The 17,103-nt window shown below is 44.7% G+C and overlaps 1 protein-coding gene across 2 annotated transcripts in view; it reads left to right on the top strand.

The window, feature by feature from the left end:
- LOC146808871 (phospholipase A2 inhibitor gamma subunit B-like) overlaps positions 1 to 17,103 on the top strand; it is a 256,826-nt gene that overhangs the window by 220,568 nt on the left and 19,155 nt on the right. For both annotated transcript variants that reach the window (XM_085615684.1, XM_085615685.1), the window contains 2 exons: positions 1,247 to 1,366; positions 1,515 to 1,661. In XM_085615684.1, coding sequence (XP_085471810.1) covers positions 1,247 to 1,366; positions 1,515 to 1,661 — 267 coding nt within the window. The remainder of the gene's footprint in view (positions 1 to 1,246; positions 1,367 to 1,514; positions 1,662 to 17,103) is intronic.

Raw genomic sequence — 17,103 nt, 5'->3', positions numbered from 1 at the left:
AATGCCTTTTAAAAAGGGTGAAGACAAGTTAAGCCAATTGATAAGAGGCCTCTAGCATTGTGAAGAGGGACAACTAAGGTACTTATTGAGACTCTGAGATTTATGCCACATTTTTTTCAGATTTTGCAGAGAAAACAACTTCTTTGCATCATTTATGCAAAAGAACGAGACGTTTGTTTGGGGGTTGTAGTCTGGCGTTTAAGCAGTTGAAGATTGACCTAGTGGGTGTAAAATGCTTTCAAAGAGGAGACGAGTATTGTTATAACAGATCCGATTGGCTTTAGGTTAAAAAATATCCCGATGCAGAAGAGAGAGGGGAAAGAGGGGATTGTAGCTTCTGTTTAAGGGTATTGAAGGCGTCCGAGTCGAGTTATCCCTTGATAGAATGAGAAGCCCTAAATGCAGTATTATACATATTGTGCATTTTCCTTGCTCGTGCTGGGCGCACCCTTTAAATCCAGAATGGGAAGGTGTCTAAAAGACCGGAGATGAACAGACGTCTTGTGCTCTGTATGGCCATCCCGTGTTAACATTATATCATGATGTAGATTCATGGACATAGTGATTAATGTGCTTTACATATTTCGTCGTGGTATTATGTTGATGTAATGGTGGCTCCTCTGTCGGGTCTTTTTGGTCAGTGGAGAAGTCTTCCCAGGCTCCATGTAGAACCACCATATATACCAGGTAGTGATCTTATAGTGACATTTAGTGCCAGGCTGGGGATTCTTGAACTCTTCTTATGCCATTACAGTAACCTTTGATAAGAATGTCTTGCTTCTCTATAGGTGCCATATAGGTGCCCTTCTCCTCTATAGGTGCCTTATATGTGCCCTATAGATACCTTGCTTCTCTATAGGCGCGCTATAGGTGCCTTGCTTCTCTATAGGTGTCTGGTAGGTGCCCCGCTTCTCTATAGGTGCCCTATGGGTGCCTTGCTTCTGTAGAGGTGTGCTGTAGGGGCCTTGCTTCTCAATAGTTGTCCGAAAGTTATCCTGCTTCTCTATAGGTGCCTTGGTGCCCTATAGGTGCCTTGCTTCTCTATAGGTGCCCTGTAGGTGCCTTGCCTCTCTATAGGGGCCCCAGGTGCCTTGCTTCTCTAGAGATGTGCTGTAGGTGCGTTGCTTCTCTATAGGTGCCGTGTGAGACCTTTTAAAATTCAGGCATTGTAAGCAATGGAGGAGGAGGGAGCTCACCTTACACAAATAAACCAGACTAATGATGTATTTTCTTGTCTTTCTACCAGGAAATGCACTTATGTGTTATGAGTGCAGCAGCCCAACAGGCGAGTCCTGCACAGGGGATCTGAAACCCTGCACCGGGCCAGAGACTAAATGCTTGACTGCGTACTCAGAAGTTGTAGGAGGTACATACAAATGTTTACATCTCCAACGAAGTGGCAATGTGCACTCTGGCCTGATGAAGGCCACCATGCACATGGTCACAGTCGAAACTAAGTTGAATCTTCTGTGCAATTAAATATTTCAGTTTGTGTGTCTATTTGTTGCCCCCAGGTGGAGGAAAAGCACAAGTGCTCCTGAGGACGTGTGACCGGTCCAGTACATGCAAGCAGGCGTACAGCTACAACTCCCCGCAGATGAGCATGCGCATAGCCACGGCCTGCTGCAGCTCCGACGGATGCATCCCTGCACACCACCCTGGTACAGCTCCCACTTTATAAACCCTAGCTCGTAGGTGTTATCCTCAACAGATGCCATGCTTGCAGAAAGGCCTCCTGTCGTCTATGCCACCTGACGGGAGGCCTGGGTTTGGAGCCCACTGCAGATTTCCTTCTGGGACTTGTAATAATAATAATAATCTTTATTTAGATATAACACAGATATCTTTAAAAGAATTTACAAAGTTCACATTTAAAACCAACTGTTTTAAAATACACTGACTATAAAAGTACAACATACTTATTAAAAACAAGGCAGTATTCTTTGAAATACGATTTGATGAGTTAACCTGTCAGATTGCAGCGTGATAATCATTTCATTTGATCTTCCCTAAAAAATGTTATTAGCAAGGCCTCTTTTGCACAAAATTTTGATATGCTTGCTGAATAAAAGTTATTAAACCCAGGTTTAAATCTGTATTTTCGGGATTCAGGGCCGTGATAATGGCTTGCCTACATGTCCGAACGCCCAGCCTATTCCTCTCTAATTTGAGTTTGCACCTGCGTTGAGAATTAAAGGCTGGGCAAAGACAAACCACATGTAGCAGAGTTTCGGCTGTCTTGCTACACCCTCTACAGGTTACATTTTCCGACGTGCGTCGCCAAGAGGGCAAATCTTGCAAGAAACGCCAGTCACCCATTCTGATTGCCATAAAACTACGTTTTAGATACAATGAATAGGTGCAAGACAGGTAGGAGGCAGGGGCTAGCCGTCTGTATGAATTTACAAGGGCCCAAGCATGACTACGTTTGGTAAGAAGTGCCTTATCCATTATGGGAGAGCTCGTTCTCACACATTTTTTGATGCCAGTCTTAAATACTGCCCGACTAGGGTTAAGGGCCAATAGCTCACTCGCCGACATTTGGTGGATATGGTCCTTGAAAAGACAACCAAACGTACCTCCAGGGTTTTTCTGGGTGATTTCTAACCAGACTAAGGATTCTAATGTGCCTACGTCCGCTTGCCTCAATTTATGGCAGAGGTTTAGATATGAACCGATGTTAGAAACATCATAATTCAGTATCCCTAGCTCTAGTCTTACCTGGGCTGCGGATGCGGAGTTTGGCAAATGGAGTACCTTTTTATAAATTTTAGTCGTATGTTGGTTTAAGACAGTATTCAGCTTGCCCCTGAATATCTCTATGCCATATGATAAAGTAGGGCCAATTTTTGCTCTGAGAACTTCTAAGAGTGGTAAAAGAGTTGGACCGGAGATATTTTTCGACAGCTTAGCTAATGACACCGCATGGGTCATCGCTTTAACTGCGATCTCGTTACAATGTTTAATAAGATTGCCCCTAGAGTCCAAATGGACACCTAGGTACTTGTACGAGTGTCCTACGACAAGGCTTATGTTGTTGTATGACCATCCTCGAACAGTGTGCCGTTTCCGACCAAATGGGACAACTTGTGTTTTCTTTAAGTTAACCTCAAGTTGGTTCATGGTCGTATAGATGTACAGTTTATCGAGGAGCCTTTGCAACCCGACCCTTGTGAGGCTAAAGAGAACCAAGTCGTCGGCATATAAAAGATGACTTAGTGCCGTACCTCCCACCTTTGGGGGGTGACTGTTAGTATCATCCAGTAAAGTTGTCGGGTCCGCTATGAACAGGTTAAAAAGCACGGGGGCCAGCACGCATCCCTGCTTCACGCCTCTTGATGTCGAGATTTTCCGGGAGAGATGCGTGCCGGACCCCAGCTTCACCCTGACCCAAGTTCTGGAGTGCAGTTGTATAATTGCCTCCAAAAGTTTATCAGGGGTCCCCCATTTCCTCAGCTTTTCCCATAAGGCCGCCCTCGGAACACTGTCAAACGCTGCTTTAAAGTCGACAAAACAGCAGAACACTGATCTAGATGTGGAGAGTGCTTTGTCGACGATAGTTGACAATGCTAATAGATTGGTCATCTTCTGGGACTTGTAGTTTTGCTTTGTTAGTATGAGAAAAAAAATTCCAGAATTTTGGTAAAGAATGAGGCCCTGGCTCACGGTGTCATCTGTGGCATGGAGCAGCTTGGCAGCTGTGCCCGCCTACCTGCATTCTGCGAGCTAAGGGAGGAATGGCGCGAGAGAGGAAAGGAGGGCAGATAACGGCAGACACACTCGGGCAGGCAGCGAGAGAAAGGAATGGAGAGACAGACCGAGAGAGAGGCAGAGAGATAGAGAGACGGGGGACGGAGGTGGCTGGCTGAGTACAGAAACATCGGTCTCGTCTCTAGGACACGCACACCTCGTCCATCCCTCTAATGAGAGATCTCCTTTGCACGTGGTGGCGAGAACGCAATGTCCTTTATTTAATGAACTCTTGTGACGTTCAGCAAAAATCAAGCAATGAAGACGGGGGAACCATATAAATATCAGAAATTACACACGTGAGGCACAAGACACTCTACGGTCATCTCAAAAAAGCTGCAACGCACCAGAAATGGAAGGGCGCTAACCGACTCGACATCCAGAGTCTGTCCAGCCTCTCCTAGTGTGATCTGACTGACCCGAGACACAATCAGCCTGTCCTGACTAGTGATGACATCATTTATTAGCAGGCTTAGGCAGCTGAGGTCAAGGATATGAGAGAGGCTCCACAGTATGTGGGTCTGGCCACTCGAAACATTGTTGCAGTGCCACAGTTTGCAGTCGTGTGGCTTTAGGGGCCTCCATGCTGTCCACCTTCCATTTCTGCTTACAGGGGGGCACAAGGTTTACCAGAGGAGGAGGGGGTGAAAGAGTCGGGGGGATGTAAGAGGCGGAGGGAAAGGTAGAGTGTAAACAGATAAGAGGCACAGGTGGCTAAACAGGTGTGGGAGACACAGGACGGGGCTCTCACCAACGAGCATCCAGCTGTTGTCCGACAGGCGGTCCATTCACTATCTGGCAGAACTGTGGCAGCCCCAAGGCAGGAAGCTGCAGTAGCAGCGGGGCTGCGGGTCTTGGACCCTCCCCCACAACAGGCGCCAACTCCGTTTGGGTTTCTTGGTGCTGCCAATAAACGCAACAGCCCCTTCGAGGGGTTCACTGCGGTGATTCTTGTGTCCTCCACAACACACATGCAGCATTGTGAGAACCTCCACAAAGCTGGAAGGAGGTGTCTTCCGACGGTGGCGCAATGTCAAGGGACTCAGGGCCCCTACAAATGTGGGATTTGTGTCAACCTGGGCATTCTGCCATTTGTGGTATAGCTGCCCACCTTAAGACACGCAGCCCCCGCCCCAAATAAAAACCTCAGTTTTACTGATCATGACCATTACAACAAATTACTCATTTAGGTCACAGGAAAACCGCGAAGATGTAAGATTTTTAAAAGAAAATTATATATTACGATGAAATCCTGATGGTCATTTTATGGAGAGAAGGGACTGCGATGGTAGAGTGTGAACAAGGAATAACTACTTCGGAAATTTGGTGAAAAGCTAGTCCCGCTGTTTTAAAGCATTGATCAAAAAATGAGTTTTGCAGTCTTTTGTTTACTTTCAAATTCATCATGACGATTATAATGGCAACAATTAGCGAGGGTACATGCTGTTTGCACAGCACTTAGAAATTAAACACAACTGTGGGCAAGCAAGCGTAACGCTTTGCAAAGTCCTCCAGAGCACTGACATAGTGTCTGCTCTGGGCACGGCGCCTCCCACTGCCCTTGCATGTGCTCCTTGGCTCTGACCTCACCCCCCCCATGCCTTCTTTTCTGTGTGCTAAAACAATATAATTACATCTTATTGTGGTTCACCTGACCTCAATGGACGGAGCAGTCTTCCCGGGGTCTCGAGAGCAGTGGTCGAAGTCGGGAAAAAAAAGCTGGGGAACTGTGGGCGGAGCATCAGGGGGCGGAGTCAGAGGTGTGGCTAGAAAGAGCAAACCATCCTAATTTTTAGTATGTTTGGCATTTCACTGACCAGTTACAGCTTATAATGTTATTTAATGCTACCAATAGAAACACGTTTCTTTGAGGCTTAATACGAGTTATGACATTAAAATACATTTATAATGTGGGATACATTTTCAATCACAAATGTCCCAAATACGCATATAAGTGGAATCATAAGCCATTTGTGTCCAAGCCATGTAGTTTCTTTCATCAGCACTTTTCCTCCCTTTTTCTAACCATTTCTGAACATAATATTTGGCTTTAGATTCTATGACAGGAGGAACCACGTGGGGAGCACTGTTGATGACATCATTCTGTGCCCCTCGGTCAATGCAAAATTGTATTCATGCGTTTTTTACATGCTTCACGCAACACGCCATGAAGCCAGCATTGGATGCCTCTTGGTTTCCCATTATTGTACCTGAACATAGCACTCAAAAGTGAAAATACACACCTAAAACAACCCAGACCTGGTGGTTTTGCAGATGAATGAGGTGCAACTATTTTATTAGTAGTTTGAGTAATTACTACTCGAGTAAGTTAGCAATGAGAATTACAAATGCATCAATTCTGAAATAATGAGCCTCAAACAGTGGTAGAGGCAGAAATAGGAAGTGGCCCTCAGATTATCTCAATCCGTTTATTTCTCCCCTTCAGACTAGTATCCGCTGCAATCACTATTAGACACCTTCGTTCTTTGTCTCTCCACGAGCACTGTAGGTGTCTAGAAATACCTCCCACATGGACCGCACGAGGAAGGTCAAACATGAATGGCAAAATATCCAAGTTTGGCAATGTTTTACACATAATTATAGCTCTGGTATATTTGCCACATAATACATCATCCGCTGCATAATCTGATGGTTTTAACTAAAAACAATTGTAGCTCAAATGGATCAAACAACGTGAGTTGTGTTGCTGTGAAGTGGAGGGCCCTTTACAAAGGTTGCCTGGTCGCGTTCTCAGTGCTGAACTTGTTTGTTATACTGCTATTGATGGGGTGAAAGCTTTGCAGAGACTGTTAGTATGTATGAAAATGTCAAAATAATAAAGTATCAGAAAATGGACAACATTACGCTGCAGCCTTTTTTGCTGCAGGATTTAGTCACACTGCAACACAATTTTGCCCTCCTGTGCTGCATAATTGCAGTGGCCCCAAAGCAGGCAGCACATGTTAAGAGTACTTGTGCATGAAGCAGAGACACCGTGAAGTTTGAAAACTTTGGGGCATATTTATGGGAATGGTGGTGTAGGGCAGCGCAGCAAGCTACTTTGCTGCACGGCCCTGCATCACAGGGAAAGGGCAGGAATGCACCGTATTTATCCAGTATGGTGCATTCCTGTCCCTTTCCCCTGTGCTGACGCCATTTTGGCAGCCTAGCGCCAACGTAGACACACTTGCACCATAGTGCAAGGATGTCTCTATTGCATGCACCTTCCTGTACAAAAACAATCCTAAGAGGCTCTTTCCTCTTTCTGTGTGTGCTGCAAAATGCAGCTCTTTCTATGTGTGCTGCAAAATGCAGCAGCACACATAGAAAGAGGAAAAAAGAAGGAGAAATAATGGTATTTTTCCTCGTTATGCCTCCTCTCAGGAGGTGCAAGATTTTAACGCAATCCCAAGTTTAGAAGTCCTTGTAAATCTGTGAATACATCAGAAACCACGAGAGTTGCGTGGAAACTTTTATTGTTGCAGGAAAACTACTGGGTTTACAAGGAACTCTGTAGTGATTTATGTGTTTCAATAGTGAGTCAATATGCTGCACAGTTCTGCTGGTTTTGTTACTGGGGGCTGATTTTGCAGCATTGCTGCAAAACCAGTCCCCGGTTACAAAACCAGTCTCCCACCGCAACACCTCCTTTGCGCACAGTAAGGCAACGCAGCACTTTGCGCTGCACTGTATTACTTCATATTTATGAAGCCATTCAAGACATGCAAAGTGACTTGGAGCTTTGCATTGTGCATGCAAATCCTGCATTGCCAATCCCTGATTGGTTGCATTAGTACTGCTGGAACAAAGCCAATGGAGGCACCAATGAGTGAGGTGTATTAGCCTCAAGGGTCCTATGACCTCAGTGAGGAAGTCACTGCTGCTCGAGGGTATGCTGCTTTTTAGGCCTGCCTGCAAGACTGGAGGTGAACTTCAGTATGGATTGTGGTGGACAGGCCTTCAAGGTGCTAAGATACCAGGGCTTCTAAGGTCTAGCTGGGCCTCCTAAGGTCTAGTAGGGGAATGTGCTCCCTCAGGAGAGGGGTCTAGTGGACTAGTCATAAACGCTGAACCAGGTTCCCCAGTTCCAAATTCGGTAGCACTGGCCATAGTGCCTCATCCTATCCCCCCAAACACCCTTCTGCCCCACTGAGTGAAACTTGCACTGTCTTCAGCTACAAACCAATTCTGCCCCATTATAAACACCTAGATGTGACTCAATGCAAATTATGCACTGCCTGAAAAAAATAACATCCTGGAAAAAGCAAACACTCATAGGGAATGCAAGATTATGCAAAGCTTGCAAAATATAAGCAGGAACGACATGTTACCTTAACGCTTTTACACTCATTGTTCAGCAATCAATGAGTATTTTGTGTCTTAAACTTTGAGGACATGAATACAGGGCTCCTCCTGTACACAGGTGTGCCTTTGTTGCATTCCTGGACAGCAAGGAAGGGGTTAAGAAGGCCTCAGAAGAGAAAGGGACTATTCAGGAGAATCTGATATGACTCACGGAAACCCACCAGGACTCCTCCCCATTCATGTCAACCAGCTAGCTGCTCAAACATAGGCATTATGTATTCAAGTGTCCTGCATAGGATACCTTTTGAACTGCCCGGCTTGACTAACTCTTCTACTCACCAAAAACTTGAAAGAGATCTTGACAGTAAAAGGCAAAATTATATTTTCATTCGGGAAGTGAACAAAAAGCAGGAACCCACTGAGCTATGCACATAAATTATCGTTCCTTGATATGCATGGTACATGTTCACTTCATCAGGCGTATTAACCTTCTCCACTAGCTTAAATGCGTCAAAACAGCCATTAGACAAAACTCTATCCTATCTCTCTTCAGGTACATTGATCACCAGAGTTATCTTTGCACTTTTATTGTTGCCTGGAACCTTGTGAATATACAAGGAACTTTTCAGGTACATTGATCACCAGAGTTATCTTTGCACTTTTATTGGTTCCCGGAACCTGGTGAATATACAAGGAACTTTGCAGTGTTTTTTAAAACTCCTGCACTGCTACAAAACCGGCCCCCACTAACTAAACTGGCCCCCTACGCTTCCGGATGCCCTGGGAAATGTCTGATGCCTGGTACGGCCAGTTCGGCCCAGTTACTGTAAAGCCTTTTTCAATGCACTATTGTAGATATGTATGCTTATTTGATATAAACGTCACGGATCACTGTTAGTGTAAGACACAGATTCTTTCTGAATTTCCTTTGAATTGGGTTCCTGCATGAATGATACACATGAGCAGTTTGGTACAAAGCTTCCTGCACGACTTATCTCCAACAGAAGACATCTGGGTAGACCTCTGAGGTAAGCACATTAATGTTATTCCTAAGGACCCTCACACAGGACCACTTACCTTTTTGACCTTCCTGTCCATTTCCTGCCTATGCTTTCCTATGCAAAAGTCTTTTTGGCAGAGAAGCCATAATACTATCCCAATTTCTACCAGTCATCTCTCATATGCAAAGAGACCAATAGTTCACCAAAATAACCTGCAGTTTAGCTATTGATTCCGATTCTGGTTGGTGCTCGACATTTTTGAAGCAAAAACTGAGAAGTATTGGCAATGGTTAATTTATCTTTATGCATTAAATAATATGACATTTCTAAATGTTTTGTGTATTTCACAGAATCTAACTATTTTTTAGAGGTCCCTATAAAATATGGGTTTAATCATCAATGAATTAATGACAGCCACAAACTATCGATCCAGCTTTCCCATTATTTAATTAGAACTTTGGAACATTAAATACATTTCTGCCATCTGTATGGTGCACCTTCTTTGCAGCAGGCATATTACCCCTGTGCGTTACATTAGATGAGTCAAAACTCAAAACTGCTAACAAACAAATCTCCAATCTATCTCAAGCAAGAAGATAAGCAATCAGAGATAAAAGTCTTAACACTCTAATAGTTACAGAATAACTACTGGGTTTACAAGGAACTCTGCAGTGAGTTATGTGTTTTTAAGAGATAGTCATTTTGCTGCACAGTTCTGCTGGTTAGGTCAAGCCTAGAGCCAGCGCACATGCGCTGCTCTGCGAGGCTTATTATAGAGGAGTACGGAGTAAAAGCTCCAGAGTACAAGCTCCGGCCATTCTCTGCCCATATTTGCCATTGGCTTGTGTCATTGTCCGTCCTAAATGCTGGCTTCAGATTCGTCGATAGGCTTGTTAGTCCCTCCTTAGTACCGCCTCCTCTCCATTTGTCACCTCCCATGACGACTGGCCCCTTTACTTCGAGTGTTACACGGTAGGTGTTATTTTAGACTGTGAGCACTATTTTCGTTAATGAGGTTCTCCTACTGCACGCAGGACGTGCTTTGCTGATTCTTTCCTCTGCCCCACCCTTCCTCCCATTGTCCGTGCTTTCCACCCCCCTTCCCGTTGTCCGTACCTTTCACTCCCCCCTTCCTCCCATTGTCCATTCATTGTCCATGGATTTTACTATCCCTCGCCCTCCCTCCCGTTGTTTGTGCGTGTTTTCCATGCCTTTCACCCCCCCACTCTCCCTCCCGTTGTCCATTCCTTTCAATCCCCCCGCACCCCTTCCTGTTGTCCATGCCTTTCACTCCCCCGCCCTCCCTCCAGTTGTCTGGGCCTTTTACTCCCACAGCCCTCTCTCCCATTGTCTGTGCCTTTCACTCCCCCGGCCCTCCCTCCCATTGTCTGTGCCTCTCACTCACTCACCCACCCACCCCCCTCCCGTTGTCCGTGCCTTTCAATCCCACCCGGCCCCGTTAGCCATGATGCCTCCCCCTCCCGTTGTCCGTAATGCCTCCCCCATTCCCCTCCCGTTATCCGTGATGCCTCCCATTTGTAATGCACTAGGTCTCGCGTAAATGCAAGACCTATTGCATTACAATTGCTTGCATTAAAGAGTTTGTGCCCGGTTTACACGTGGCAATGACCTGCTCACAGCGGCAGACACACAACCAGAGGGCTTTAAAGAGCGTTACATGGTCACCAGTTACTTTATTTAAGGGCATATTTCTGTGTAGCAAAAACATGTGAGCATTAAATGGTTTCAAAGTCGTTTGATTTTTGTTTATGAACTTAAAAAATAACACTTATTATGGAGTGTATACTGCCGTAAACTTCAATGACTTTCACCTTTTTGAGAAATTGTGTGTGGGTGTGCAAGCACAACTTCACATTTAACTTGGAGCACATCAGAACAGCTTTGTACAAATTCAGTTCGATAAGAAAGTTTCTTGTTTTTCTCATAGACCGCGGCGATTTTAATGTACAAAACAACCATTTGAGTCTTGGCGTCACTTGCACATATGGTGATCTGGGGCAGTTTACATTGCTTAGGGTCTATTAGCTTTGTCGACTTCAGAATTCTTTATTGCACAAAATAACATATTTGAGATAAAAGTGCCAGGCAGCCTGGCTGCTACATTCTTGCAACAGAGTTTTGTTTCCGTCTTCTCACCTTGAGGTGGTAACTCTATGATGTATTAAAACACGAACGCATTGTGTGATCTTGTGTAAACATGAAAGAAATGAAAATTGTAAATGCTTTTTAAAAGAAGTACATTTATTTGTTCGTTTTCAAGATCTGTTTTGTGTTTTGGGATCCTAGTATGTTTGTGGTCTCCACACATTCTTGGGGGGGCTTTAAACAAGCATTTGCAATGCAATGGGTCTCGCATTTGCGAGACTTTGAGCTACTGGCCTTGTAAATGACAAACCTTTTATCTATGTGTTGGTTTTGAAAAGAGATAAATAAAAGGCATTGTCATTTACAATGCCAATAGCTTAACATTTTTGCAAATGCTAGACCTATTGCATTGCAAATGCTTGTTTTATTACTGGGGGCCGATTTTGCAGCACTGCCGCAAAACCGGTCCCCAGCTACAAAACCAGCCTCTCCTCCCATGTCCGGTATGGCCAGTCTGACCTTGGTGCCGGGGCCTATTTGTTTTCATAGTCTGACCCGGGATGGGGTCCGAAAGGGGCACTGGTGCTCGGGGGTCACAGAATTGTGCCGCTTAAATGCAATATATTTTTTTTTTAAACGTCAACAGTATGTTTTTAAAAGACCACATCTCTGAACACATACAGAGTAGCCGTAGACAATAAATAAAATAACATAAGACACATTAAATAAAATAACATAAGAAAACCAGCTGATTAAGACATTAAACGTTTATAAAAAAAATGCACCAAGGTATTCTTTAATTTTCCCAACTTACTTGATGTTTATTTACGAGCGAGGGTGGAGTTCAGAAGCAGTCCAGGCTCCTCTTGCAGGCCCCAGTGCGGAGAAAAGAGCAGAGCTGTCAAGGAGGGGCTGGGGACCGCTGGGCAGGCACGCAGAACAATTTCCAGGAGAGGCTGGTGGGGCTGGGTCAGCTGGGGGCCTCTTCTACGGCAGCCGCCTTCCTCCTATTTTCCAGTTCTGGCTGGGTGGAGAGCAGATTTGCAGCCAGCCAGGGATTCTTCACTGAATCCCTTTTTCTTATTTTCCAGGTTGTGTATGTCAGTCTGGGTGAGCCCGAAAATAAAGGGCATATTAGGTCAGGGCGGGGCCACCAAACCTTCCTGATGTGACCATTGTATTGGTCACACTGGGGGCAGCCAGGTAGCGTCGGCAGTAAATGAGATGTGAATCACTGCAGCATTAGAGTCATCAGAGATAGCAGTTTTCCCACTGATGGCCCTTTCAGTGTTGTTTTTCAGGCCCCAGTCCCCAGATACAAAGGGGAAGGGGGAGGAGGTCATGGGCACTGCAGAGGCCTTCTTCGATATGCACCACACAGGGGCATGGCTAAATGATTAAGCTATCATTTTAATATGGACCATTCCTGCAGTGCTGGGACGCTTTTTTGATAAAAAGAAGTAGGGGAACGGACTGTAACAAATTTAAAAAGTAGGGGCCTGCCGTGCCCTCCTATCCTGCCCACTTCGACCACTGCTCGAGAGTGACTGTGAGCCCCACGGCAGCGGCGAGGAGTCTCCAGCAGCCTGGTCCAGTCATGATGAGGCGCAGGTGGCAGTGCAAAAGTAACTTCCGCACACTCACGCCACCCACTTAATGACTTAATCAGCAAATGGACAATGTTGCAAAAGACGCCATGGTGCTGCAGCCCCAATGAGAGCACAGTTGGGCTGCATTTCTGAAATGTTGTAAACAATTTTTGCCGCCACCTGTTTTCAAACGTGGACTGGTCACTGTTTGTCACACATGTATTGTCATTTTATTGGTTTTGTACTTGCTAACTGTCAAATGTATTTTTGTTTTCCATGTTTTATTGAATTCTCCTAATTGAATGTTTTTCCATGTTTTGACATGAAGTAAATGTTGATCGTATTTTTCAAAACTAACTAAGAATGGTGGAATGAAGACACCAAAATCACTTTATCTGCCAATATGTTTTTTTCTAAAATAACCATGAACTCACACACCCTTACATCTTCTTGTTTAAAACTTCTAGAAAGTTGGCATTTTCTTGCCTAGTCAGTTGGTGCCTGCATCCTGTCTCTGTGTCCCATGACAGGGTGTAGTTGGCAGTTGGACTTTGTGTATTCCTCCTATGCAGCCAAATACAATGGGGAGTTTAGATGTGACTGGATGGGCCATCACTGGCAGAATGGGAGTGAGTAGATAATCCCAGACCGACTTATACTTGATTAGGGTGTGTCCTATCTCCACACAAAGGACTGCTCACCTCTGTAGTTAGTCTGGAGCCAGGGACAGGAAGGCAGGGCTCCTGTGCACTTCAAAGGCATGCCTCTAGAAGCTTCTTCCAACTTTAAAGGTACAACGGGGTATAGCTACTGGACCTCAGACACCAACACTTTAGTACACTTCTGGACCTGTGGATACTCTTCCAGGAAGAAGGACTTCTGTGCTCCTGAAAGGACTGAAGCTCGGCTGGACTGCTGATCTGAAGGAACTGCTGCCCTGCTGTGATGACCTGCTGCCCTCCTGGCTGATTGAGAAGGACTGGACCTGCATCTCTTAAACCCATAACCCAGAGTGACTCCAAGGGCTCCTAATCTGAAGCCTCAGGGACATAACAGCCTTCCAACAGCGTTGCACCTGCACCTGGACTCTGACATCTCTAAGTCTTCCCTGCGAAGTGTTGCCACCTCAGTCCTGGACCCTTGGAAGTGGGCCTTAGGTGATTGCCATCCTCTGTGGATTCAGCACAACCAACGCATCTCCTCTGCTGCATGGCAGAAACCCCAGCACAATCGATGCCTCATCGCTGCTGCGTCGATTGAACATGTTGTAAAGACCTGCATCGCCCCACGGCCTCCTTCAGAAACTACTGCAGTGCAACGCATCCTAGCCTAAGCCCTTGCATCCCTCATCAACGGCAACCTCAACGATAACACAGGACTTTACATCACGGCCTCGCAGATCTCTGGAACTGACACATCACCCTGACTGTGCGCCACATCTCCAATGCCGGCCTTTACATCGCAAGCCCCGTTGATGGGACCCTCGGCGAGGAAGCAGGCCCTCTCATCACAGCCTTGCCACACTTCCGAACTGACGCATCGCCTGCACAACGCATCATTGAGGAATTAAGGTACTTTGGTTAGTGGGCCTGACCGGTTCCTTGTAGCCGTCCTAGCCGTCCTGCGCTTCATCACGGTCTACCTGAACTTGAGACTTTGTCCCGGTCCCGCACGGACAGATATCCACAGTTGGTGCTTTGTGCCCTCTAGAGCTATTCTCACTAACACCCTTAAAATTTAATATCTCCAGTTCTATTAATTGGATTTTTGTCATTTTTTTATTATTTTATTTATTAAGTACAGTTTGATTTTTCTAACTTGGTGTGGGATCCTTTCTGTGTGGTGTTTCCATTTTATTACTTTTTGAAGTTTTGCGCAAATACTTTACGCATTGCCTCTAAGTTGACTGGTTTCTCTCTGCCAAGCTATGCGAGGATTGAGCACAGGTTGATTTTAGGGTTCGCTTGCCCCTCACCCTGACAAGGATTGTGGTTGTTGCTTGACCAGGGCTCATACCCCAGTCACCCAACAACCCCATTTCTCACAGTGCATGGCGGGGGAGCGCATTAGAGTGAGCTCTGCTAGCTATAGCTGATGAATTTCTGTGGTTGTTTGAGTTCAAACTGTTAATGTTGTCACTGACATATTCACCTAACTATAACGTGACTTTAACCTTTGTTTTTTTCCAGTGAATGTCAAGTATACGTACAAAAGAAAATTGCCTTCTACGCCCACACACTTGTCTCTGCTGCGCGCATACAGAATGCACTGTAATGTAGACAAACTAAGCATACCTTTTAGATTACACATGCCGATTCCACCAAGCAAACACAATTACCAATGTCCCCTAAGCATTACAAAAACAAACCGAGAGAATGTTTTACTGGCTCCAAATAGGACAAGTGTCTGCAACTTTGCAGGCAGGCACTTACATACTCATAGTTAAAAATTAAACTCTTGCAACTACAAGCCGGGTATGATGCAGTGTCATTGCACACCAAGCTCGGATACAATGAAGATAGCAGCCAAGTTTCATGTTTAATGTATTGCTCCAATCCAGACTTTTTCCTTTGATTTATGGAACTCGTATTCCTGTTTTATAATGAAATAAACAATACTACAAGTCCCAGAATTCAAAGAAATAACCTAGACTGGTGCAGCACATCACGCATGGGCCTGGGAAACGTGGCAGAGCTGAATGACCCTCATGACACTGGTCAATTGACTAGATCTAAATTAATGTTCAAGGAATGATTCATAAAGCATCAGCACTACCAAAAGATGACACAAAAAGAGTTGTGTGGCTATTGAAATAGCTTCCGCTTTGAAGCAGATAGTCTCAGAGGCCTTAAATGATAGGATCGTCTCAAAAGCATTTATGCCAATTGGCCCTAAACCGCATGTGATAACTTCAGCCAGTTTAGTCTTTGTGGCCAAGGACACTTTACATTCTTGTGTTTGTGGTCCCATTAAAATAGTGTTTAAAGCTCAACTACAACTCCCAGCATGCACACTGCTGATGGCTGCAAAGCTGTTATTGACTGATCTATCGACAATAGAATATCATACACAACTGTGGCCGCCTTGCATCGGTGTCAAGGGACTGAATGTACCAATTACAGAAGAGCCAAGAAATACCTTTTGCTTTTGAGCATCTCATTGGCAGCAGGCGCTCAACCCATGGAGCTACCACTAGCGACTAAGGTAGGACTTAAATATAGTATTTTTTCTTAACAGTATTGGCTACAGTTTTGACCTAGTCTTGAAATTTGACCAGCATCTATTTCAATGCTTTGAGGCTTTTTTATACTTACAAGAGAACTCAATTCAATAATCTTTATTCGATCTTCCAGAGGCTGATCATAAAAGATACACACACAAGTTAAAAACATCCACAGTTAAAAAAGGGAGATCATTTGATAATTCACTTTTGAAAAAGTGACAGTGCATGAAAATTGATTTCAAAGGCATCATATCAGAAATGGCAGCATAGTGAACAAATGAGGAATTCAAGGAATGATATTCACATTGCAATGTAAAGCCAGCAATACTTAATTAAAACGAATATAAGAACTTTTTTTTAGCAAAACAGCATACTCCTTCTATTAGCTAAAATGTACTTTTAAAAACTAACAACGGCATAGCATACATTAAAGTTGTTAAATTGCAATAAGAAATACTGAGCGGCTTTGCACTTTGAGAATTTGTGTCTATGTAGCAAAGGTAGTGAAAACCTCCTAGTAAATGGCAAATACAATTGGCAGACAAAAACCAAAATGTAAAATAGTTTGGCTAGAGTGCCCATCACAAGGAGAGGTGACAATAGAGGCTGAGGAGTACTGGCCACAGGGAAAATATATTATCTTGCGGAAAGAGCCTAGCCTGAATCTTGCCAACAGTGTTCTCTCGTACACATGAGTCACATAGACTAAGTATGGAGCAATTGTTGGCACCGTTTGAATAATACAATAATCTCTGACTAAAGGTTTGGACACTTCCTTTAGTTCCCTCATAGCTTGCTTGTGCTTACGAAAGCTTTCCTGAACCCAGAATGTGTCCTTTTTTAATGGACTCAGGGTGCTCAAACAAGTGGACACAATCAAGGGATGTAAAACTATCTTTAATATATTTAAGCCATGAAATGGCCAAACCATGAGTACAGAATAAGCAATCTCTAATGACTGCTCGATTAAGAACGGCTTCTTTATTATACCATATTAAGCACCAAAGAGCTAATGAGGCACCATTGATGGTGTCTTGGGCATACTCCATACCTGGCTGCAGATGCAGTGGGAAGTGCGGGGTTGAGGGAGGAACGCCTATTAGCTGGCGACAGAATCTATTATCCTCTG

This window comes from Triturus cristatus, chromosome 7 (genome assembly GCF_964204655.1).
Source record: "Triturus cristatus chromosome 7, aTriCri1.1, whole genome shotgun sequence".
NCBI lineage: Eukaryota > Metazoa > Chordata > Amphibia > Caudata > Salamandridae > Triturus > Triturus cristatus.
The sequence above is the reverse complement of the archived record's forward strand: the minus strand, read 5'-3'. Positions and strand labels throughout refer to the sequence as shown.